The sequence below is a fragment of the Aspergillus clavatus genome, genomic scaffold (genome assembly GCF_000002715.2).
Source record: "Aspergillus clavatus NRRL 1 1099423829798 genomic scaffold, whole genome shotgun sequence".
NCBI classification, from domain to species: domain Eukaryota; kingdom Fungi; phylum Ascomycota; class Eurotiomycetes; order Eurotiales; family Aspergillaceae; genus Aspergillus; species Aspergillus clavatus.
This window is the reverse complement of record NW_001517101.1, coordinates 1,260,694-1,285,471: the sequence shown is the minus strand read 5'-3', so window position 1 is coordinate 1,285,471 and position 24,778 is coordinate 1,260,694. Positions and strand designations below refer to the sequence as shown.

The following is a 24,778-nucleotide window of genomic DNA, read 5'->3' as shown; positions in this document are numbered from 1 at the left end:
CCAAAGACATCAAATCGAAGGCCTTATTTTTTTTCTTTTGTTTTGGGGGGAGAAAAACCACTTAGAATGCACCCCGATAACTCCGTCAATTCCCGGTTGCAGGCTGCAGCATGCCATTACGACGCTATCAGCCTTGGCTGCATGAAGGCAGTGGATGTCATCGAGAGAGTGTGTTGATGGTAGTTACAACAACAACAATAATAATAATAGGATAGAATCACTATCTATTGAGTAGATGAACTGACGACTGTAGACCTATCACTCTGGATACGATGTGATAGTCTATACAGATGTGAGATAGAGGATCAATCCAATCTACTTGACAAACTACAGTATATTCATCACTCTATCCCCGGACCAATGTGTGTGTACTTATGGCTGTGTTTCTAGCTGGTTCCGTCCGTCAACCTTTCCTGCATTATTATGACTTCGTTAGTGCATAGGAGTTACTCGGTCTTCAGGTGAGACAATAATAATAAACACTGACAGTAGATCTGTATTGCACTAGGTACCTAAAGTAAGTCTACAGCTCGGCTGGACATCATTTAGTTCGACAACCGCTTACACCCCCTCGCGCCTCCAAAGACTATGGTCTATGTGGCCTCGAATCCAGATTTCATACTCTACATAGTACATACACACACCCTGGATGATGGTACATTAGCTCCCCTTCGCCATCAACCAGGGTCCTTGACTAGCACTGTCCGTCTAGCGGATATACGCACTCACAACGAACCACCAGTTCACAGCTACAACGAGGGCTGGAGGACGGCTGAATCTTCCGCCGAATAAGTGCGCGCCTACCCCGGTCTTTTCCTGATATTGACAGAGCACTCGGGACCGTCCTACGAAAGAGCCAATCCCCTCCATTTCCCAGCATCATTACTCATCTGCTTCCGATAGATACGATGGTCCTTCTTCCTTGAGTAGTTGCATCAGGCATTGCGAATCACAGAATCCTTCCACCTTTTCCTAACGGATGGCGATGGTTGGTGAGGCGATCCCAATGACAAGCAAGGACAGATAGATTGTTGAGAGCCGGTCTAGATGGAATGATTGGGGCAGCTTGAAAACTTAGAAACAGGCAGTGGTGCATTGATCACCCATTGGTCTTATAATGTTCGTATTATCAAGAATCAGTATCAGTATCCGTATGAGCTATTTATGATCACCATCGTTGGCATCATCATCATCATCATCATTATCATCATCATCATCATCATCCCCTCACGGCCTGCAGAAGGCCACATGTGAACATTCCCATGGCAGCAGTCCGAAAAAAATCATATCCAATAGAAAGAGATATGGAAAATCAATGCAGGCATCCAAGGTCGTATGAAAAACAGTTGAAAGAACCAACCCTCAACGCCGCCTCCATACTCAAGGTAGGAAGAACGAAGAAATGAGAAGGTAGGGGGGTGGAAAAAAGCAAAATGCAAAATGCAATGCGCCAAAGTAGACAAGGATTGAATGAAAGAGAGTGAAAATGTAGAATAAAGGGGAAAAAAGAAAGAAAGAGAAAGCCACAAACTGACTCGACCAGTTAGTTACGATACATTGATTAACATTATGCAAGTCAGCTGTCAGACTAACACTGCCCAACACCCCGACGCCCCCCAATATTTGCCCCTTCTAGCCCCCCTCAAGAGTCCTCTGGAAATCTTATACACTGAGCTTGAGATCTGGCGACATCTCCAGGCCGGTCCACCAGCCACTACTGGCATGAGGTAGTCCATTAGGGGTTGGATGGGAACGGACCCCACACCACCCCCCTAGGCCAGTCTCATACGCAGGATAATACTCTACGCATGGCCCAGTCATATCATAGAATAGAGGAGAGCAGGGAGGGGCCTCGCTGCAGCCAATGGCGCTGCTCAAGCCGTACTGCTCGACCGACAGTCGAGGCATGAGCGTGGCAGGGTCTGACACATGGGTTGGTGCCACTATCGCCGTGGAAGTAGTCGTTTGAAGGCTGTATGGGTGGTAATAGCTGCCCATCGGTTGCGGCTGCAAAGGTGCGACAGGCTGGTGACGGAGCTGCTCTCTCTGCGCGTCGGCCTGGCCCGTCACAATGAGCATCTGGCCGCGATACTTGGCTGTAATCTTCGTCGCCTTTCCGCCTTTGGCTCCAGATCGTTGGCGCTGGGGGGCCGGTGGATCCGAGCCCAAGGATCTTTTGTGATTCGCTTGCTTTCGGTACCGGGTGGTTGACTGAATGCCCTTCTTGATTGCCTCATCCGTAAGGCGCCAGTAGTTCATCGCTTTCTTGCCACCGGTGGCTTCGCCCTTCACTGCTTCGAAACCCTACATTGTGCCGTATACATCTCAGCACACGGACCAAAGTAAAAAAAGGCCAGGGCGTTAGAATAGATACCAAAAAGAACAAAGTACATACCGCATTCATCGAGAGATTGTGACGGATACTATTCTGCCAGCCCTTGGAGTTCTGGTCCTTCCCCTTCGTAGTATGCTTCTCAAACCAGCTGTAAACCCCCTGTAGCGGAAGCTTTTTGTCAGGAGCGTTCATGAGAGCTTCATAGATCAGATGAGAATATGGCGCATCCAGTGAACTGTCCTCTGTCGAATCTGGTGTGTCTCGTGTCTCTCCAAGGTCGACTGCTCGCTTAATCTCCATATGGTCACTGTGACTAGGTTGCGTGGGCAGCTGAGATGGGGTCGGGAAAGACGGGACTGACGATGCTAAACTTGTCGCAGGTTGAGATGAGATCCGGATCTCAGAATGTTCTGAGAAGGACCCAGGAACTTGAGAGGAAGCGTAGTAACTTTGAGCGTCAAAACCGATACGGTTTTGGCTCTCCACTCCAGGCTTCCAGTCTGACGGGCTCTGAGAAACACTAGGGCCTCTCAGTTGGGCAGTGCCTTGATCTGAGTTGGAATAGGATGCCATCGCTCTGGACGGCTCTTTATCATAATATGGATACCACTGCGAACTCCCGTCGGCACTTGTTTCCAGAGGCGAGGTAGACGAACTGAGTGTGTAAATCTGTGCCGTCTCATGACCCCAAGCCTTCTGCTCGGGTATAGATACTTCCAAGGTCTCTGGGCTGTTGGAAACGGAATGCGCCCAGGTTGGTGAACAGGGATCGGAGTAAGGAGGATTGTCTTGATAAGAACCATCAGAGAGAGGGGAAGATGACGGCTGAGGAGCGTGATGGTGCATAGCTCCTTCGTCCGTATATTTGGCAAAGAACTCGTGTGAGGGAATTGAGTGATCCATGTTGCCTTGTCTTTAAGACAGGCCAATATTGAGCTCAGGCTGTTTTAGAAACCCCCCAACTCGACCAAGGTAAGTCCTGACGGCCAGGAAGAGCTTGTGCAGAAAAGAGGGATGTTGTCAGACTCTACCAGAGTCTAAAACTGTGACATAAGAGAAGAGAAGTAGACTGAGTGCGGGATGATCTTGATCGCTGAGGGAAGTTGGAAACGGGAGAACAGTGTGTAGTGCAAGGAGCAATAGATCAATATGAAAGATTGGGAGCAGACAATACGAAATGCCCAAGAAAGAGACAAGTAAATACTCACAAGAAAGACCTAAAAAGATAAGAGAGGGTCAAAAATTGAGAAGAATTTTTTTTTAAAAAAAAAAAAAAAAAAAAAAAAAAACAAAGAAGCACAACCAGTTAGAGAACCCGCTACGTTGAATACCATGAGGTTAGAAAGTGCCAGCTCACAAGGTCAATATACGTCTCTTTTCCTGGCCCTCTTTTTGTTTTTTTCTCCTGCTGCAGACAGCCTGATAGATTCATGCATTTCTCGCCCCCATCAAACAGGGAAATCAACCTGGGGCATAAAAAGAACAGGTTCCCTGAATATCATGTGTCCCTTTGGAGCGCAGGATGTCCAACTGGTGACGATGCTTCCATCCCATGGATTCCTACTACGGGCAATGCTTTCCCAAGCTGTGGAACAAGTATTCCAGTATGAAGATGCAGCCAATGATCTCAGGAACTGCAAAGAGGCTGGATCTGGTGCTACAGAGGGCTGGAATGGATCAATTAGCGATTTTACAATGCTTGGCCGACCGGGATCAGCTAAGAGCTCGCGGATGGCGGACGCCTGCAGAGAGTCTGGCGTTGGACTTCATACATGGGAATAACCGAAACTGGGACTATGGCGAAAGCAGAAAAACAAAAGAAAAGAAAGGAGAACAGGGTACAAGCCTTTTCTGGAATCGACTTTGTTACAAGGCCCTTGAGAAACATCAATGCTTCCCCCTTTCAATCCCTCCTGCAGATGCTCCTTGCCATTTCCCTATTCCCCGACCAGCCGGAACCCGTCAAACGGTCTGCAGGTGGCATCAGTGTCACCATTGCCGCTGCGCCGTCACAATCCAATCTACCAATCAATTTGATTTTGGGGAGAGGATGTGAAATAGGATGAGAGAGGCCAGATGTGAATTTAAAATCATACGTGATCTTTGGAGAATAGTTTGAGGTTGTGAAGTCAAAAGGGTTGACGGAGAATGGTGGGAAGGACACGAGTGGAAAAATACCCGCATGAGGTGAGATTAAGCATCAGGAGGGACGACGATTTCCCACACGTGGACGGTGTTATATGCGAGTTCTGCCGTGAGATCGGAATCAAAACCTAAGATCGCTGGGTTCCTGCTGGAGTACTGAGTGCTTCCAATAATGATACGTCCCAACTGTGCATGGAGGTGCCTTAGGTTGATATTGAGACCCAGTGTTGAAGCGGACGGTTGATGTTTCCAGCCCATTCATGGAACATAGCCGTGTCTCGCGGCGGATAAGAAGCGAGGATAGAGAACGAGTGAAGAACCATCAGAACACAGTGCTACCTATATAAAGATGATTTTCGATAACCCGATGGATAATATAAATTCGGTGAGACCGTCCTATCGGTAAGTTCGCGCTGGTAGTTCACTTCCGGTAATAGATCTATCAACAACCAGTCAGTGTCTGTCACTCCAGCTAGGAATATTGATGAATCGCAAAAAAAAAAAAAAAAAGAAAAGAAAAAAAGTGTTCTACTCACTCGTTTGAATTGGAAGTGTAGTTGTAAGATTCCCTAAAAAAGTCAGCAATTGATGAGCGGGCAAAAAGCTCAGTGTCCAACTCAGGACATACCTTGTCAAAGGTGCTCTTGAAGCCCCTCTCTCTCTTGGCGCTATAATCCCACTCCTTGTCGACAATTCGGAATGCGATGTCCTCATATGGCGGCCCGGCCATAAATCGAATGAGGCACGTATCCTCCTCACCAGCCGCAGCGAAGGACTGACCGCGCTTCCTGCCGTGCTCCCGTTCGATACGGTACGTGGGCGCTTTCGTTTTGTCGATAAGATCCGGGTAGAAAATGTTGAACTTGTAGCCCTGAACCACCTTCGGAGGCGGGTTGTCGTGATCATAATGGGTCTGGTTGTATTTGTTCCATTCGTAGCCCATCTGCACCCGGTTGAAGTACCGTGGCTTGCGTGGCCGATATTTGCCAGCCCATTGCGGCTGCAAGCCTGTGCTGACGGATTCCTCCCCAGTGAAGATCTCCTCGTTTTCGCTGACTCCTTTCGCAAGCTCTCTTTCATAAAGGGCTTTAGTCGCCTGCGAGAAGTCCTCGTTGGGTATCGAAGAGAAACGAGAGGACGCAGTGGCGACCGGCAGATTCGATGTGTGACTCGTGGCGACGGCGGACTGTCTCTCTGCCTGCCGCTGACGAAGGGGAATGTAACCCATTTTCAGGGTTTTTTGCCGCTCGCGCGCCTGATATGCCTGTCAGCAATGGCCGCACCAGTGATTTCCAAAATTGAAGCAACCTACCACTTGGTTCAAGAAAGCTGCCTCATCTAAGATCTCCAAGCCCTTGTCCTCCGGCCGAATTTGCAGCAAAGGTTCGGGATCAAGGTTGCGGAATTCCACCTCATTGATGGATGCTGACCGCTGTGCGTCCTCGGAAGTCGTCTGGATGACAGGTGCAAGAGGGGCCAGCTTCGTTCGAACAGATTCAGCTTCCTCTTGTTGTTGTGTGCGCAACCCTCGCACACGTTCATCAATCACGGCTTGGTAGACCTTCTTCAACTTAGCGCGTGCTTTCCAGACAGTAAGGCTGCGCAACAACTCCTCCCAGTAGTCGGTGTCGATGGGCTCGTTCGAATCCAGCTTCCTCCTGACCTGCACCTCCAGAGTCTGGAGCTGTTCGTAGGTCTTTGGACTCAGAAGTCTGTTGATATCCGCAGCGACGGAGCTAAGAGCACGTCCTTCGGGCGCAGTGATCTTTTGGCGATCTCGGCAAATGACTTTCATCGTCTGATACAAGCATGAGTTTAGCTTTAGTAGAAAAAAAAAAAAGATCGTGAAATCGAGGAAACGCACCTTCCAGAAATCCCTATTTTGCGAGTTTTTCTCCAAGCTCAAAAACGTATCAATATCCTTCTCCAAGTCAAGTAGTTCGTCCTGAGAAAGCCCCTCGAAAACGCCATCAGGATCCACCAGGTCCAGCTCCGAGTCCGCGATCTCATCGTCAAGAGGATCCCGCGTGGGATCAATCACCCGCAGCGTAACCGTAAGCCAGTCTATCGGCTTCGCCCGACCCTCCTTCACTCGGATCTCGGCCTTCCTCTTAGCTTGCTTGAGCACAAACATGTCCTCCTGCGCCACCCACTCGCGCACTTGTTCGTCCTCCTGCAGCTGATTAAGGCGCACCTGGTCCCTCATGTTCCTCGGTGGCGGCTGCGATGGCCGGCTGCTTCTATCGTCCCGGTCTCTTGGGTCGCGGTATCGGTCTCTCTCATCGTGTTTGCGGGCGTGTTTCTCGGATGGCCGCCATGATGAAGGCGAGCGAGACCGGCTTCGCTTGGAGCCTGTCCTGTCAGGAAGTCGCGAGGACATCCTGTATTAGAAGCAGATTTATGAAGGAATGATAGTCGCGGGAGGGTATTCCTGCAGTCGACTTTGTTGCGATGGACGTCAATTTACCTTCATGTTCCGCGGTGGAATCCTTGGATGATGGTCTAGACAAGCTCCCGCGGCAGAAGGTTTACCGAACGGCAAACTTGCCGGTCTTGGCGCCCGCATCGCGTGACGCAACTGGTAGTGTTGCCTTGTCAGAGCAATAAATAAATACACCATCTTGCAACTGCTAGAGAATTCGGGAGACATGTCTTTGAAATGGAGAAGACTACATCTGTCGCGGCAGGGGGACTTGCCTCCGCTGCTGTTCAGATACTCTATAGCAGCAAACGGCTACGAGCTGTTCATGACTGATCTGACGAATATCTGGACGGAGCGCATGAGTCGGCGAGACATCCTCAGGAGAGCCGATGAAGATGCTACGACAATCGATCCGAGCGAGGATGTAGAGCAGTTCAAGGTCCTCCTCGAGAAGATAGGGGAAGCTCTAGAAAACAAGCCGGGGGCCGCGGCATCGCTCAATCCAAGATCGCAAGTTGATTCTCTGAAACTCATAGTCTCAGTCAAACTCCCTACTCCCTTGAGGCCTCTGACATGGACGGCCTACCTTACCAAGGAACCCGCGTCTTCCACGTCTCGGCATCTGCTACTTCCATTACTCAAAGCAGAGGCGGCGTGGGAGCCGCGCCAACAGACTCTACTGGATCAACTCAACAGAAAGGACTGGGCCCTTGGCAAGCTATTCGAGAAGATCGAGAATATGGGCATTGATCTGAGCACCATCTTTCCTGGCGTGACTGGCCACCGAAGAGCCCACGGCGAGACGCTGCTGTCCCAAGCAGCCAGGTACATCAAGGGCGTGGCGCCCTTTGACGAAGCAGAATGGCTTGGTGAAGTCGCGAAATCGTCCCCGGAATCAAGCCTCGCAGCCAACATGGTGGCAGAGCTCACTGGATTTGATGAAACCAAGCATGTGGATAGCCTCGATCCGCCCCCAGACGGATGGTGGGAGAAGCTTACAGCAGAGGAACCCGCGACACTAACGCCCCCCGGGCGCGAACAAGCCCAGGAGCCGACGGAGAAGAAACATGCGGAACACGATACGGCGATGGAAACCGATACAGACACGGGCAATGATGACCTCGACGGTGATGATGAATTCGAGGTACATGTGATCATCCCTTCCCCCTCTCAGTATATGTGAGCTCGATCTAAATCCGTCCCACTAGCGACAAGAAACACCCCCCAGATTAAAAAAGCCCACAGACCAGGAGAGATCGTCTCCGGCTGCTACGGCGTCTACCACCGCCGGGACGGCCGATGAAGCAACCCATGGCCACAAGGCCACATCCGAAGATGAACCTACTAAACACGAATCCCCAGCAAAAAAACCCAAAGGGCTGGGGGTGATAGGCGGCAAGAAACAAACGCGGCCAAAGCCACCAACGCCTCCACGGGCCCATGTCGCTTCGGAACCCACAGGCCCAGCAACACAGCCCAAGCACGACGACGACGCAACGGACTCAGACCTCGACCAATCACCACGCGCAGCCCCCAGGGCACCAGCGCCCGCAGAGCAAAAGAAACCAGCACCCAAGTCCCACGGCCTAGGCGTGATCGGCGGCAAGAAGAAAGAGAAATTCAAAACACCGACTCCCCGCACCTCGCGCTCCCCAGACCCAGCCCCAGCCCCAGCTCCAGCTCCAGCTCAGTCACTGCCAAAACGCCCAGGGAAGCTGGGTATGATTGGGGGTAAAGCCCGCAAGCTCCGCGACGCTGCGCCTGAGACCCAGACTCGGGCAGAGGCAGATGCACAGGCACAGGCGCGCTCTGAAACTCCGCCTCAGGCGAAGTCTGAGAGCACCGAGGATCTTCCTGTTCGGGGGACTGTGAAGAAGTCGGCTTCGTCGTCGGTAGCGCCGCCTCCGGAACCTCCGCGGGAGGAAACCGAGCATGAGCGGGCGGACCGAAAACGGGAGGAGTTGAAGCGGCAGCTTGAGGCTAAGAGTAAGGCTCCGGCGAAGAAGAAGAGGAGGTTCTAGGCAGGCGGGCGGAGGTAGTCCATGGGGGTTGAGTCCCAGGGTTTGGTTTAGTCATGAAGTTATGAATTGTTTGAGCGATAGTTGGTGCTGTGGCGTTCTGATTGGTGCTTTTCTGTATAGTCGTTCTGTTTACAATACAGTCGAATTTGGATATATGTAGGAAGAAATGTTGGGCGGTGAGGCTGTGAGCCCATATGCATGTTCGATACAACAGGTTCGATGACCGTAAACCTAGTCTTGTACATGAGGTGCATTACCGGTGGAAGGGGGAGAAAGAAAGAAACCGAACACAGGGACGAACACAACCAATCTTCAGCCGCTGAGTCCGCTACCACGACTTGCCCGTGTTGAACCACTTCTTTGTTTGCCCTGTTCACTCGGCGTCACCAGCCTCACTTTCTTGGGCGACATCATGCCGGACGAGGGCGCTCCGCCGGCGCCCATAGTAGCCGTTGGGGCATTGCTTCCCCCAGATGCAGCAACCCCCAGCATACCGCGGACCTTTTCGACAGCTTTGCTCTCGCCCTTGGTCCACGGGTCGCGCTTGACGAATCCGGCCCCAGGTTTCCGACTGGTAGAGTCCCGTTTCTTAGACTCTTCCTGTAAAACACTACGATTATGCTCGCGGCGTGGTCCTGGCCCACAGTCATGCATGCAGCCCGGGGTGGCGCAACCCCCTTCGCTGATAGAGACGTCACTCAACCATGTAGTGATACATGCCACATGACCTCCATGGCCGCAACCTTGGCACCATGTCCAGAGCGTAGAGCCCTTGGGCTGTGGGGAAGTATACTGATCGAGCGCGACCTCGTCTAGATACTGCAGCTCGGATGAGGGAATCTGTTCGGTCTTCAGTGAGGAGTGAGAGGAAGACAGCAAATGCGACGTGGCTTCAGAGTCTTCCAGATTGGTATCTCCAAAGGATGCACTTGGTCCAGAAGTCCATTCGAAGGGTGGGTCGAGGCTCATGCAGATTGCACAAGGTTCCTGGGGATTGTTGCATTGGTAACATTGGCGATTGTCCTGTTTTGGATTCTCGTATGGTCGCTTGCACGTGAAACAGAACACATTTATGAAGGTGTCCGTCTGTGTGTATTCGTAGACGGCTGGGTATAATGGCACGCACAGGAGTCGAAGCTCGGCGGCTTCTATGTACATCGATTGGCGTATAAGATGTTCGTGGTATGTCTTGAATATGAGTTCACACTCCTCTCTGGGAAGGATCTTCTCACATTCTTGAAAGAGCGTGCGTAGTTTCTGGAGCAAATGTGCAGCAGACTGTATGTCAACATGACTGCTGCTATAATAATATCTGATGGCTTCTTTGAGCAGGACCTCGGCACTCCAGGGTTTGTGTCCGCTCAGATGAGGGCTCAAAGGAACGCTGATCTCGGAGAAGTCCTCGGTACAGCCAGGTATAGTCCGAGTGATCGGTTCGCTACCAGTCGTCCGTGCGCTGTCTTGGATGAGGGCTTCCAAGGGGGTAGACTCTTTTACAAGCAGGGGAGGACTAGAAGGCCGTTCCAAGTGAGTATGGCTCACATCAGAAATTCCCTCTTGAAACAGATCATCAGCGTCGATTTCCACTTGATGCGGTGCAGATTCGGCAGCAATCTCTGCATCCCCTTGGTGGCTTTCATTAACAGGTGCACTATACTCGTCAGTCTTGGAGCGATCGTGGAGTCTAGCTACAGAAGAAAATGATGTTGCCAGCAATTTTGAAGGGTGCGAGCTGCCTGTTGATTCGGAAAACATGGGAAAGCTTTCCGAGGATTCATGTCGCTGGAATGCAGGTTTTGGCGACGTGATATGGGAATCAAGCGAGAGCACCTTTTTCGGAAAGAGCTTGTAGTCACGGATCGCCGCTCTCTTGGTCTCCATTTTCTGGTCGAACTCGTCGTCTTCCGAAGCCCCTTTGATATAATCAGGGTGATTTCGAACTCGCCAGTCGGCTCGACGATTGATCGACCGCGGTGCGGACCTTTGGTCGCTTTCTGAATTTTGGGGCACCGATTCCCTCCGTGGGAGGCTATCGAAGGAGGCAGGCACGATTTCACTGGCGTCGGATTGGCGATGTTCAAATTGCGTAATGGGATTGGGTTCAACATCCGACATTGACGACCAAACGTTCGAGTTCAGTGTTCCTTGATTAGAGCTTAGTACCGATGGCGGTAAAGGCTCGATATCGTCATCGTTCAAAGAGGTCATTTGCGAGTGAGAGCTGCCCAGGGAATCACCTGGCGAGTCCGGCAAGGGCCTTGCGAGAGGTGTGGCGATGTTAGACGTGCTTTCTGGCTCCACAAGAGTGTTTTTGGGAGCATCTGTCTCAATCACCCCCCGGAACAACCGATTCTTCAACCTGTCGGCTCTCCCATCGTCCAAACCTGGAGGTCGCTCAGCTGCTCGGCCCTCCTTGGATTGTCTTTTCTTGACATTGCGTGAACCCTTTTCGGAATTTTGACGTTGCTCTCTGGCCCTGACTTCCAGCTCCTGAATGACAGCGAGTTTGACAATCCTCCAGGTCTGAGCAAGTTTGAGCAACGAGACCTCGTCGGCGGATTCTGCATTTTGGGCTAATGCCTCCAGCAGTACGCGCAAAAGGTCAGTTCGCGGAGTTTCCAGCAAAGGAGCATAGTGGCGAGCCAGGTGTCGAAAGAGCGCCGGATCCGAAGTGGCCCCAGGGACACTGCCCACAACTCCTAGCTGGCGTGGCCCAGGCGGGCTGCTCTTGGACAAGGTTTCGTCCAGTTGTAGAACGGGACCAAATTCAGGAGCGCCGGGTGGCGTACTGCTTAGTGACTTGGACGGTCGACTACTGCTTGACTTACTGAATCGGTGATGCCGGATGGAAACGAACGAAGGCTCGTCGAGAACTTCATCCGTCGGGCTCTGACTCACAGCTTCGCCACTGCTGGGCTCCTCTTCCGGCTGGCCTACGAATTCATTGGCATTAAGACCCATGATGCTACGCCTCATCCGCTTCTGGGAAAATGCCAACACCTCCCCATTGGGACTCCAGGCGACAGCGCAGGTTGGGCGCTGATTCACCACATGCGGGGCATAGCGGATGTCGGTCTGAGTGAAGGCGCCAGAGTCACCTACCGTCCACAAGAGGTCTTTGGAGTGCCACAATAGATCTGTGGCATTAGAGTCGTGACGATCGAATTCCCGAAAGGGGACATGCGGCCGTCGGAGATCCCAGAGATGAATTCGGGGATCCTCCTTGTCATAAGACGTGACCACCTGGCAAGACTGCCAATGGCCAGAGAATGGCGGTTCTCTATCCGAGGAGGGAGGCCGCCATCGGACGTTGAGGACAGCTTGTGGTGTGCGGAAATGAAATGTGGGCTTTTGTCTTCGTTCGGCGGATGAGGAAAAGTCCCAGACTTTGACCTGTCTGTCCATGCCACCGCTGACAACATGCTTGCCATCCGGGTGCCAATCCACTGAAAAGCAAGGCCGGTCATGAGCCGTGATCCTCATGATAGGAGCACTCGCCTTTCGGTAGTCCCATAGCTGAATCGCACCGCTATCTGTCGCGGTTGCAAACATGGAATTATCATTCGGAGACCATTGAATATCACGGATGGCATCGCTATTTCCCAAATACTGTTCCTTACTGCCGCACATTGGCACGCCACGCTCGGTGGACGCGGCACGCAAGTCCCACAGGCGAATCGTTGAGTCCTGGCTTCCCGACAGCAGCCATGCCGGAGAGTGTGGATTGAAGGCCAGTCGGTGAACCTGGCGGCTGTGACCTTGGAAGCGGCAATATTCCAAGCCGGTCCGGTTGAGATCGTAAACGACAATACGACCATTAGCCACTGCAGTGGCGATAATCCGATCATACTTGCCATGTGACCATTTGACATCCCGGACAGTCAGCTGATCCTTATGCCGTGCGGAGAGGGCACTGCCACCGTGATGGGTGGATGAGTAACTGATGATGGCATTGCGAAGATTGGCTTCCTCGGAAAGACCGTCGGGAGAGACGCGGATCGTCTTTAAGATTTCCTTCCCGCCAATGACTGCGTGAGTCCGCTGCGGGGAGATGTCTAGGGCGGCAATGGGGATTCCCGTCTTATGCGTGACGGTTTGCGATTCCCCCGGCCTGAATCTGACGTTAGTGGATCATTCCGAATGGCTCCCACCGAAGCCCTACAGATACTGTAGGTATGTAGGAAGAACTTCGTGGTATTTTTTTTTTCTTTTTTTTGAACCCTCTCTTGTTTCTTTAAAAGGGGGAGGGGGACCAGTGATAGGTAAAAGTCAAGCAAGGGAGTGGGTTTGAAGCGATCGAACCAGAATGCAAAGTAGACCAGCAAGGAAAAAGAGAACCGTACAAGGACTTGGACCTGATTGACCGGGGACCAGTGGACAAATCTGCACGACCAGCTGGAGCCTGTGGGCTTGGTGGTCTCGACCCGGAGAAAAAAGGCTGGGCGAATCTTGCTAGAGCACTGGCCGCCCGATGGGAGTACTTCTGACCCTGTTGTACCGGGGCCGGAGGAGGAGGAGGGGGAGGAGCCGTCGACTGGTGGGATGAGAAAGAGAGTGATGAAGTATGGCCACGAGTGGGCAGTCGAGGGAATTCCGACATGGTAGTAGATCAGAATGATGAGGGGCGTAGAAGTCAAGAGAGAAGTGGCAATAAACGACTCAACTACGACTCCATAGAGTCCGACAATAGAAGACTTAACTTGATGGGGATGCCATCATCACGAGTCGTGGGTCTTGAGGAATAACGTGGGGGGAGGAGGGAAGAGATTGGAGGGGATCGGCAACAATAACAACATCAACAACGGAGGACCAACAGCTCAGCTCGAATCAGATCCAATGATTGGATACAAGACACTCGAGCGATTCGACCTGGAAATAATAACTAACAATGAAATCCAAGGAATTGTGTCTGGGGGTGGGGAAAGAAAGGGGGAGGCGGAGTTCCTTGCAATTCCAAAGTGTGAGCGCGCGTGTGTGTGTGTGTGTGTGTTGCCTTGCAGTTGGACGTTAGGGAAGAGGAAGTAGTAGTATGTATGATAGTATCTAGGAGAGAGTAGTAGTAGGAATAGTACTGTAAGTACTGTAGTCTGTAGTAGCTTGGACTCGAGTGGTTGATTGGTGCCGCTCAATCTAGGTAGTTGAGTGGGTAAGATGAAAATGAAGGAGAGAAAAGGCGAAGCTTGATGGAGGATGGATGAATGGTACCTAGTGATGATTCAATGACTGGGAGGATTGGCCATGAGCATCTCCCGCGGGCCAATAGCAGCAAGTCCAGAGTAAGTAGGTAAGAGTCTACTGGGCTCACTACTGTAGTGGAGTAGATCGATCCCAGCTAGACAGTACAGAGTACTCCGTAGACTTAACTATCATCATCATCATCATCATCATCATCATCCACCAAACCACCACTGATTAGTCTGTCAAGGTTCAAAAAAAAAAAAAAAGTGGCAACTTGTAATTGTAAGACGAAAGACTACTCCGTAAAGAATCAAGACGCGTGATATGCGGGTTTTTTGGGGAGTGGGAAATTTAGCGTCCCGAGTGGATTCGTTTGTTCAAAGGGCAGCTGAACAGGAAGACTAAATAGAGAGTATCTACTCCGTAATATCTATGGAGTATCTCGAATCTAGACGGAATAGTGACTTATGCCTCCATAGTCTATCTGACTACTAGCCAGGTAACCAGGATCAAGGCAAGGCAGACTGCAGTCGGTCCCAAGGGAATCTACAGGAATTTGCTGACCGTATATTTGTCAGTCAAAGGATCAATCAATCAATCATAGACAAACAGCAGGAATGTCACCTGGCCAGCTGATGGTTTGATTCCTGTTCGTTGACACTTGACAGATCATACCTACAGAGAGAGTCAAAAGGGGAAGAATGAGGGCGTGCTTCGGTTCATTTTAAACCAAGCTGTGTCGACGCCAGAAGTTAGTGGGCTGAATCCAGAGTTCCAGACTGCGAAAAAGGCTGCATATTTTAGTAATGGTTTAATCTATCAAAAGCGTTGGACGCATGCATGCATGGTTTGAGGCGGTCTAGGAGCTAATTCATCATCACTACAACCACCTTTGAACCGTTGGGGAGGGGGGATAATAATACTGACTCTTTTTACATACTGGAATCAAGATCAATTGCAGCTGTACATGCGATATTCCCCTGGTTTCAGCTGCCTAGTAGATATTTAGATAGATACTCTCCTTGTCTTAAACATGACTCTCCGTAATAATGGTTGATGATATACATGCCATCATCGATCTGTTTTAGATCATCCGGGCATTCGGGACTCGAGGGTGGGACAAACTAAGCTAATCGAAACTAAAAAAAAAAAAAAAAAGAAACAAAGCGAACAAGTTCGAGGGTCTCTTGAGTCTTGCAAGACTCGTGACTCTTGAGTTCTTCGAGCTTTGCAGTCTAATTAACTAACTACTGTAAGTCCTGTACGAAGGAATTATTAGTACCGCAGTTGACTAACGGTCAGATCCTACCGTAGATGATCATTTGATGCCTCACAGAAGAATTCTGCGTGATGGATAGATCATAAATCCACTGTTCCCCAGGTCCCGATCTTGGCAAGCATGGTCATGGACATGAAGAGAATGCTTACCCCGTTGGCCTCATTGGGTATATTTGCATGCCACCTGGATCTCTTTCCATTCAGAGATACAAGAGCTATGATCATTCAATAGATAATGTTCCGTAGTGTCTGTCACAAACTCTACGAGTCAATGTCCCTGATCAGCCACCGACGCAGAACGATTGTCAAAAGTCGAGATACTCGACGATACCTCCAATATATATATATATATATATATATGTTTCTCTCTCTCTCTCTCTCCAGGAGCACTCGGACCAAGTCGAGTCTCTCCACAATATGATCTGGATGACAAGGACAATCCCAGTTGACAATATCAATGAAAGGAAATCAAAATCTCAAGCAATCGTCCTCAAATCCATAGCCAAGTCCTTTTCTATAACGCAGTCCCCTGTACCAAAAGGGTCTACCACCCCATTCTTTTTTCTCCAACAATCCCAATCCTGGTCCATGTCTTGTCACACCCCAAGAGTCTAGAGCATCGAGTCCTTCTTGACTCAACCCAACCCTGAGTCACAGAGCTCATTTCCCCATGTCCAATCCCTTCTTCCTGGTTCACTCTTCCGATAGAAATCATGTATTTCTCTTACCCCCATACGTAGTTCTAATTATAATCGTGGTGTCTGTGTTAGATCCATAGTAGATTGAAACTAAACTCCTGGGACATGAAGCTCTCGAAGGACCTGGATTCTCCATTCAGCCTCAGGGACTCAATCAGTCTGTTAGATCCTCATGTACTACCTAAGCATACAGAAGCTCAAGACCGCTTAAGGGGTGGAATGATCGGAAATAATACAACATTCCAATCCAAGATGGAAAATGACAAAATCATCCGACCTGTTGCTAAAATACCCGGGGAAATGCAGACAAGACCGGAGACCTACTAACTATTACCTAGGTAGATATCTAGAAAATAGCTAGCAGATAATTTGATGTTTGGATACTTCATATTTCTTCTTGATTTTTGATTCAGATCAATTTTGAATTGTTTTTTTTTTCTATTATATATATGAATATAATTTTTGATTTCTATTTTATTTTAATTATTATTTTTTTGACTTATATAATTAACTATCTCTTCCCTGCCTGACCAGGAATACAATTTATTTTTATTTTTATTTTTTTCGCCTCCCAGGCTCCACAAGACTTCACTGTGAGACCATGCAGCCCAGCAGCTCCGAGTCCGAGTCTTGGAGCTAGACTAGTACCGTACCAGTTAAACCTACTTACCCTTACTACCTAACTACCTTACTATCTACAGTATCTACAGTATCTACGAGGTATCTATACTAACTACTGCCTCCCACACCGTCATTCTTGTTTCTTCCCTCCTGCTCGTCAATTATAGCCCAACTCTCCAATATTCCCGTGATTCTTATTAGATCAGGATCTCTCTGCTCTTCCTCTCTTCCTCTTTTCCTTCTCTTTCGATTTCTCTCTTCTCTTCCTGCTCTCATTGTTCAATGCTTGGTCGTATCTCAGATGTTCTTTCTCCATCCTTGTTCCTGTTTTTGGCAATCCATATAGTTTTTTAATAAACGACTCGCAGCTTTTTTTTTTTTTTTTTTTTCTCTCTCTCTCTCTCTCTCTTTTCCCTCTCTCTCCCTCTCTCGCTCTCTTCTTCTTCTGTACCTATTATCCTCTACTTATTTTTTTTTTCTTCTTCTCTCAATTCTCTGCTGGGTATTTTGAACTTCTGCCCTGCTTTTTCCTTCTGCCCTTCTTTCCACTTCTCTTATAGCAGCCAAGAAGCGGGCTAAGAAAAGAGACCACCGCAGTCGAGACCGTCGCTCTGCGCTCGATTGCTTCCCGACTACAGTACAGAATACTTTCCAACCTCTATACATCGTATCGACCTTTCTCAAGACACTGATTCTAGTACAACTACAGTCTTTCCGATTTCAATCCCGTCCAACCGCTGTCCCTACCGCTTCGTTTTTCGTGTCCCTCGGTCAAGACGGAAGAATACGGCCATCGTGTCATGGAAACGCTTCTACACACCTTGTGATCGTGTCGGATATTGCGCGGAGGAATAAGCACCATGGATTCTCATCAAGGAACCCGCGAGCTGTTGGGATACCTTCGCATAGGTTATCCAATCGTTCTCCTTTTGATCTTCATCGTGGCCTTTGTGACCACCTCTATTCGGACAGCCAAGAATGTGACCAAACATGGCAATGCAGCGCGGACAGGACCGGGAGGAAGACCTCTCCCAAAGCGGTCGCGAAGTACAATGGCCATCGTGAAGGAGACGCAGAAGTTCTCCCGGAACGCAAAGCTGCTCTTCAACTGGCTGTCAGCGGGTGTCCTGGTCACGTTGGTTGTTGATGCCGCTATCAATGTAGCCCATGTGATGATAGCCAGGGCAGAGCATTGGTGGTGCGGTCAGGCTGTGGTGGTAAGTGAGAAGCCGTCCCGGATTTCGCGAGTGCCAATTGTGGCCATTGGCAATGTGGTAGCTGATATCCGGGCTAGATTTACGTTGTCGGATCGTTCTTCGTCTACGCGGTGATTTTGATTTCACTTTTGGACAGCAAACCCTCGCCGTCATCTGCGCAGCTAATTCCATGGATCGTTGCCATCCCATTCGAATTGGCCATCCTGGGTGCCTCTCTTTCCATCTACTCCAGTGTTCATCGCGAACCAATTGTTGGAAACCCCATGGGTGGCCGCCTGCGGCAAGGCATGACAGGATGGGAAGCAATGGCAACCGTCTCCAACTGTGTCCGAGTCCTCCTTCTCGCGACTTTGGTCGTCATTTATCTGTTCAACTCGATCAGTGCAAGAACGGGCGCGCGGAAGGCAGCTCGGAGCCTAGCCATCAGTCCAGCGGAGTCGACAGGATTGCTTGATGCCGCCCACACAGAAACAGGAACCACGAATGGGTCGGCGTATGGCTCGACGAACGGTGTCCAGGCACATAACCAACCCCCCAAACCGACCGATCCTTGGGTCCGGCCCACGACAGTTCCGTCAACTAGTTGGTGGGAGTATCTCAGTGGCTACTCTCTCTTCTTTCCCTACCTGTGGCCATCCAAATCCCGTCGACTGCAAATAATTGTGGTCGTCTGCTTCGTGCTGATCATTCTTCAACGTGTGGTGAATGTTCTGGTCATTCATCAGGTGGGGGTCATCACCAATATCTTGTCTAAAACGGATGGGGACTTCCAAGTGCCGTGGTTAGAAATTTGCCTGTACATCTTGTACCGATGGCTCCAAGGCAACCAGGGCTTGATCGGATCGCTCCGGTCAAGCTTGTGGATTCCAGTGAGCCAGTATTCCTACATGGAACTCTCGACGGCTGCTTTCGAACACGTGCATGGGCTCAGTCTTGATTTCCATCTGGGAAAGAAGACCGGTGAAGTACTATCCGCTCTGAGCAAAGGTAGCTCGATCAACACTTTCCTGGAACAGGTGACATTCCAGGTGGTGCCCATGTTGGTTGATCTTTGCGTGGCCATTGGATATCTGCTCATCGCTCTTGATGCTTATTATGCCCTTGTCGTCACGATCGTCACGTTCTGCTACCTCTACGTGACCGTACGCATGGCTCAGTGGAGAGCCGAGATCCGAAGACAGATGGTTAACGCGTCAAGACAGGAGGACGCAGTGAAGTATGCAAGCCATTTCGTTGGGGGAAAAAAAAATAAGTTTTGAGATGATATCAAATCACTAACAAGGGAACTAGGAATGATTCTATGGTTTCGTATGAGACCGTCAAATACTTCAACGCCGAGGATTACGAGTTCAACAGATACCGGAACGCAGTCTCGGATTACCAAAAGGCCGAATATCACGTCTTATTCTCCTTAACCCTAATGAACACGTCTCAGAATACTGTGTTCATGCTAGGTCTGCTGATCACATGCTTTATTGCGGCCTACCAGGTCTCCCTTGGTCAGCGGAATGTGGGCCAGTTCGTCTCCCTTTTGACTTATATGGCACAGCTGCAAGGCCCCTTGAACTTTTTCGGGACCTTCTACCGCTCCATTCAGTCAGCATTGATCAACTCAGAACGGTTGCTGGAGTTGTTCAGGGAGCAGCCGACAGTAGTTGACAAGCCCAGCGCCACCCCCTTGCCGGTGTGCAAAGGCGACATCAAATTCGACGGCGTTAAATTCGCATACGATGCCCGCAAACCGGCTTTGAACGGACTTACATTCCATTGCGAGCCTGGCACCACCACGGCCTTGGTGGGTGAGTCTGGCGGCGGCAAATCGACTGTCTTCCGTCTTCTGTTCCGGTTTTATAATGCTAGCAGTGGACATATCCTAGTTGACAACTACGACGTGGAGGATATCACGATTGATTCACTCCGAAGACATATCGGGGTTGTACCCCAAGATACAGTTCTTTTCAATGAGACGTTGATGTATAATCTGAAATACGCGAACGAGAATGCAACCGATGAGGATGTCTACGAGGCGTGCCGGGCAGCCAGCATCCACGACAAGATCTTGTCCTTCCCCGATGGCTACAATACCAAGGTCGGTGAGCGTGGTCTCCGGCTGAGTGGAGGGGAGAAACAAAGGGTGGCAATTGCCCGGACTATCCTCAAGAACCCTCGAATCATTCTCCTGGATGAAGCCACGGCGGCTTTGGACACGGAGACGGAGGAGCACATTCAGAGCGCATTGGCCACTCTTTCTCGCGGACGTACTATGCTCGTCATTGCGCATCGACTGAGTACTATCACCACTGCCGACCGCATCTTGGTTCTTCATGAGGGTCAAGTCGCAGAGAGTGGCACACATGATCAACTATTAGCTTTGAAAGGCCGATATGCCAGCATGTGGCGGAAACAGATCCGTGCTCAGCGTGCCGCTGCCGAGGCACAAGTACTTCAAGACCGTGCCCAACGTTTGCGCAGTGCCTCAACTTCAGGTGTCGTTGACGATAGTTCGAGCCAGTCGGACGAAGACCGCAATAGCAGAGACGGTTCCGCCACCAACCGACCAACACCGGGTCATCCTCCAGCCCGACCTTAAACCGAGGCCAGGAACTAATTGGTGGAAAGAGAGAGAGAGAGAGTTGTGTGTGTGTGTGCGCGCGCGCGCGCATGAACCAACATCAGGAATTTGACATTGGAAAGCGTCTACTGGCTGTTCGCTATTCCATCCATTTCACGTATAGAGATCCTTATACTGTGGAAAGCAATTTCATTTGTCATTATAGAGTTGATGAAGCGAGGAGATACCATTCTCGGGGGTTTTGATTGATTTCAGGGACGCGTACTTAATTTTGCCCTTTCCGTTCGTTTTGCTGTCGGCTTTGTTGGCGTTCTGAGTGGCATACGACTTGCATGATGAGAACCTACCTTACCTATCTTACTATCGCTATTTGTACATGACTTGGTCTCCACATCTATCTTTCCTACAGTCCGAAGAGCGGCGAATCTGTTGGTTGCGATAGCAAAGATCCTAGACTAATAATTATATGGCAAAAAGTAATGAAGATGCAGGCCTGAGGCGCTAGTCAGTGGGTCCCACCCGATTTCCATTCAATTGTCTCTGATTGGCTGGACCTTACATCACTTTTGTCTCGAAGCTGGCTTAGGTACTGTCTTTCGGCCTCAGAGTTCAGGCATACAATCACATCGCCTTTCTCTAGCTCCAGCTCAATTCTTCCCTACAGTGATCGTTATTGCTCTCAATCTGACCAAAACAACAAATTTGGTGCTCATTCATCGAACGAAGCAACAATCTTCATTCCCGACTCCCGACTCAAGCCATCCATCCCGCTGCCGCTGCCGAATCCGAAAATGCACCCTCCATCCATCCAGCTCCTCCGCGCCCTGCGCTCCAGCGTCCTAGGCACCGCACCCTCCCGCCTCTGCGCCACGATCCCCCCCTCCACCACTCCTTTCCCATATCCCACGTCTCCCTTCGCACCCTCGCGCCGCAGCAACAGCAACCATGCCCGCCCAACCCGGATGATCCCTCGCTCGCACACCCCCAAGCCCACCAGCCGGGACCGCGGCCCGCCGTCCAAGGAAGACACGCAGACGGACTTCGCTGCGCTCAATGTCCTGGGCAACGTCCCCGCGCCGACGACCGCCATCGACGCCTGCCTGGACACGGGATTCCATCTCAACAGCGGGGTCAAGATCACCGGCGGAGACGGGGTGCTGCTTGTTGGCGGTGAGGCGTTTGCGTGGCGGCCGTGGAAGGCGCGCGAGGGGACGAAGGATGGGATGTTGAATGCGAAGGGCCAGTTTGATGTGGATGAGGAGGCTTGGGGGCTGCTGGGGCTTGTGTGGCCTCGTCCTGGTAAGTCTTCTTCATTTCTTTTTTCCCTCTTTCTCTTCAAAAGGCCTTTCCGGAAGACAGATGTGGTGGTGAGAGGGGGAAAGTGAGTGGCTAATGGGAATCGGTGCGGCGTTTTGCTAGATTTGCTGCTTATTGGTATGGGCTCTTCGGTGTTTCCTTTGTCGCCTGAGACGAGGAGGCATATCAATTCGCTGGGGATCCGGGTCGATGTTCTCGATACTCGGAATGCGGCTGCGCAGTTCAATCTCCTTGCGACGGAGAGGGGTGTCTCTGAGATTGCCGCTGCTATGATACCTATTGGATGGAAGAGGAAGTAGATAGAGTGGATTGGAGGTTTGGTTTCATGGGTTTGAGCTGAGCTATATATGGGGGAATGCCCATGATTGAACATTCTACGGATGTTGTATCTTTCTGGTCGCTGGTGGTGGTGCTACATTGTCTATCTGATGCAATTCATAATTATAGAGCCCATTCAGCTCTAATTCTTGTATAATGAAGAATCTCATCTACAAAAGTAGACAACACTTGTCGTTGTTCTCTCTCTTCTCATAACCACCAAGCAAATCAGCGCGTGACAGTATCCCCGTGAGCTGCCAAGCCCAATAATTCAGCTGCAACGCAGTGACTCCCTCACCGTTTCAGCTCCCTTATCTGCCTCCCGCCTCTCCTTTCACTCGTTAAACCATCCGATGCATCAAATCAATCGTTTCTACCTCGCTCTCGAATAGATTCCAAGATACCTCGCATCATGGCGCGCGACGAGCCTCTTCTGGCTCAGCGTCCTTCTTCGGAGAACTCGTCGATTCGGAATGCCGAAGAGGAGGACGCCCTGCTCACCGGAGAACGCACCAACCGCAGCCGCCAGGACCGTCATCCATGGGCCTTTTGGCGAGAGGTCGGTCTCTTCACCTGGGCGCTCCTAGCCACAACTGCCGTTATCGTTCTCGCGGTCGTCTACCAGCATGACACCGGCCGAACCAACCCCGATTCCAAGCCCTCCTGGGGACCCGGAGGCAAGCCGACCGGCAAACGCAACCTCATCTTCATGGTCTCCGACGGAATGGGCCCGACAAGTCTCTCTATGACGAGAGGTTATAGACAATTCACGGAGGGGCTGCCCATCGACGACATCTTGGTGCTGGACGGCCATCTGGTCGGAACGTCGAGGACGAGATCGAGTTCCAGCCTCGTGACGGATTCCGCAGCCGGTGCGACTGCCTTCTCGTGCGGCTTCAAGAGTTACAACGGTGCGATCTCTGTGCTACCCGACCACTCCCCCTGTGGCACCGTGCTCGAGGCTGCTTCTCTGGCCGGCTACAAGACCGGTCTCGTGGTGACGACTCGTATCACCGATGCCACGCCCGCCTGTTTCGCTTCGCACGTCAACCGGCGCCAGTATGAGGACCGTATTGCGGAGCAGGAGATCGGTGAGCACCCGCTAGGGCGCGTGGTTGATCTTATCCTCGGTGGTGGCCGCTGCCATTTCCTGCCCAACTCCACCGACGGCAGCTGCCGAGCAGACGATCGGGATCTGGTCAGTATCGCGAAGGAGAAGGGGTTCAGTTATCTCGATGACCGGAAGGGCTTTGACTCGCTGAACGGTGGATCGGAGGCCAAGCTGCCGCTGCTGGGTCTGTTCGCAGAGAAGGACATCCCGTTCGAGATCGACCGTCGCACGCAGAATGACGTCTACCCTTCCCTGGAAGAGATGGCTCGCACTGCGCTCAAGATTCTCAGCGATGCTACTGCTGATAGCGAGCAAGGGTTCTTCTTGCTGATTGAAGGCTCCCGTATCGATCATGCGGGGCATGGAAACGACCCTGCGGCCCAGGTGCACGAGGTCCTTGCCTACGATAAGGCGTTTGCCGCTGTGTTGGAGTTCCTCGAACAAGACTCGACTCCCGGCGTGGTGGTCAGCACTTCTGACCACGAAACTGGTGGGTTGGCGGCAGCACGCCAGCTGCACTATACGTATCCGGAGTACAGATGGCTTCCTGGCGTCCTCGCCAATGCCAGCCACTCTACCGAATACGTCGACGGCAAGCTCCAGGAATACCTGGCTACCAAGACCAGCAAGAGCAGCCAGCGATCCTATGCCCGGGAGCTGCTGGAAAAGGGCCTGGGGATTACAGACGCAACCGACGAGGAAGTTGATGCTCTCATTGACGATGACTATCCAGTAGCCTCCCAGTATGTATTCGCAGATATCATCAGCCGACGAGCACAGATCGGCTGGTCGACCCACGGCCATTCTGGTGAGTTCTTCTATCCCCCCCCTACAAACTCATTGCGCGAAGGCTGACCGAGCACAGGCGTGGACGTCAACATCTATGCCTCTTCAACGAAAGATGCCTGGCCTCTGGTGGGCAACCACGAGAACACCCAAGTCGGCAACTTTCTGGCAGACTACCTCGACCTCGATGTGGATAGCATCACCAAGCGCCTGCAGTCATCCGGCTCCTGGGCCCCAGCGGACGCGCATCCCGCCTCCTCCGCCGCCCGACCCTTCACCTGGCTGGGCGACCCGCTGAGCGAAGACGTCCGCACCGAGGGCCTGGACACCTACCACGGCGATTTCCGGAAACGCGGTCTGGACGTGGACGGCGAGGAGGGATGCGACTGTGGAGGAGTGCACTGAACGATCTTGTGTGTCTCTGTGGGAGCGTCGCTGCTTGAATGAGGGGGAGTACGGCGTTTTTTCTCTCTTCTGGATATATACTCGTATACAGACATGAAACCATTATCCTTTATATTGAGGATACCTTTTTTGTCATTGACTCGAACTTCTACTTGAACAGTTGAAGGATCGTCCAAATAAAAGTGCCATGGCGGCCCTCGTAAGTCATCTCACTCATATCCAGCTTCTCGTAAGGAAAAGGAAGAAGATAAGACACTACGCACTATGAAAACGCATATCTCCCCCTCCCCTTCTCTTCTCTTCTCTTGTTACACCCAGGAGTCCGACATCTTGCTCCAGCGGAGGACGGGTTTC

At 51.1% G+C, this 24,778-nt stretch overlaps 7 protein-coding genes across 7 annotated transcripts, besides 15 other annotated features; 4 read left to right on the top strand and 3 right to left on the bottom strand.

Annotated features, from left to right (window-relative positions):
* Positions 1-1,167: 1,167 nt before the first annotated feature.
* Positions 1,168-1,224: a microsatellite.
* Positions 1,183-1,224: a microsatellite.
* A 438-nt stretch (positions 1,225-1,662) lies between these two features.
* Positions 1,663-3,238, bottom strand: ACLA_091790 (forkhead domain protein; the record flags this gene model as incomplete). Its single annotated transcript, XM_001272906.1, has 2 exons — positions 1,663-2,304; positions 2,396-3,238. The coding sequence occupies 2 exons, from the start codon at positions 3,236-3,238 to the stop codon at positions 1,663-1,665; spliced, it is 1,485 nt and encodes a 494-aa protein (XP_001272907.1).
* A 359-nt stretch (positions 3,239-3,597) lies between these two features.
* Positions 3,598-3,631: a microsatellite.
* Positions 3,599-3,624: a microsatellite.
* Positions 3,632-4,901: 1,270 nt separating the features above from the next.
* Positions 4,902-6,860, bottom strand: ACLA_091780 (splicing factor cactin; the record flags this gene model as incomplete). The annotated part of the gene is made up of 5 exons (XM_001272905.1): positions 4,902-4,919; positions 5,017-5,049; positions 5,109-5,735; positions 5,793-6,278; positions 6,345-6,860. 5 exons carry the CDS (start codon positions 6,858-6,860, stop codon positions 4,902-4,904), a joined length of 1,680 nt encoding a protein of 559 aa, XP_001272906.1.
* Positions 4,974-5,003: a microsatellite.
* A 268-nt stretch (positions 6,861-7,128) lies between the features above and the next one.
* Positions 7,129-8,923, top strand: ACLA_091770 (uncharacterized protein; the record flags this gene model as incomplete). Its single annotated transcript, XM_001272904.1, has 2 exons — positions 7,129-8,046; positions 8,111-8,923. 2 exons carry the CDS (start codon positions 7,129-7,131, stop codon positions 8,921-8,923), a joined length of 1,731 nt encoding a protein of 576 aa, XP_001272905.1.
* Positions 8,553-8,589: a microsatellite.
* Positions 8,924-9,235: 312 nt separating the features above from the next.
* Positions 9,236-13,523, bottom strand: ACLA_091760 (WD repeat protein; the record flags this gene model as incomplete). Its single annotated transcript, XM_001272903.1, has 2 exons — positions 9,236-13,034; positions 13,267-13,523. The coding sequence occupies 2 exons, from the start codon at positions 13,521-13,523 to the stop codon at positions 9,236-9,238; spliced, it is 4,056 nt and encodes a 1,351-aa protein (XP_001272904.1).
* Positions 13,524-13,881: 358 nt separating this feature from the next.
* Positions 13,882-13,913: a microsatellite.
* Positions 13,914-14,288: 375 nt separating this feature from the next.
* Positions 14,289-14,318: a microsatellite.
* Positions 14,290-14,318: a microsatellite.
* A 1,397-nt stretch (positions 14,319-15,715) lies between these two features.
* Positions 15,716-15,739: a microsatellite.
* An 880-nt stretch (positions 15,740-16,619) lies between these two features.
* Positions 16,620-16,640: a microsatellite.
* Positions 16,641-16,770: 130 nt separating this feature from the next.
* Positions 16,771-16,804: a microsatellite.
* Positions 16,805-17,067: 263 nt separating this feature from the next.
* Positions 17,068-17,087: a microsatellite.
* Positions 17,087-17,136: a microsatellite.
* Positions 17,088-17,136: a microsatellite.
* Positions 17,137-17,558: 422 nt separating this feature from the next.
* hmt1 (putative vacuolar ABC heavy metal transporter (Hmt1)) lies at positions 17,559-20,505 on the top strand (the record flags this gene model as incomplete). Its single annotated transcript, XM_001272902.1, has 3 exons — positions 17,559-17,915; positions 17,993-19,131; positions 19,206-20,505. The coding sequence occupies 3 exons, from the start codon at positions 17,559-17,561 to the stop codon at positions 20,503-20,505; spliced, it is 2,796 nt and encodes a 931-aa protein (XP_001272903.1).
* A 773-nt stretch (positions 20,506-21,278) lies between these two features.
* On the top strand, positions 21,279-22,103 carry ACLA_091740 (Mth938-like domain-containing protein; the record flags this gene model as incomplete). Its single annotated transcript, XM_001272901.1, has 2 exons — positions 21,279-21,786; positions 21,907-22,103. 2 exons carry the CDS (start codon positions 21,279-21,281, stop codon positions 22,101-22,103), a joined length of 705 nt encoding a protein of 234 aa, XP_001272902.1.
* Positions 22,104-22,534: 431 nt separating this feature from the next.
* Positions 22,535-24,424, top strand: ACLA_091730 (alkaline phosphatase; the record flags this gene model as incomplete). Its single annotated transcript, XM_001272900.1, has 2 exons — positions 22,535-24,041; positions 24,099-24,424. The coding sequence occupies 2 exons, from the start codon at positions 22,535-22,537 to the stop codon at positions 24,422-24,424; spliced, it is 1,833 nt and encodes a 610-aa protein (XP_001272901.1).
* Between the last annotated feature and the right edge of the window lie 354 nt (positions 24,425-24,778).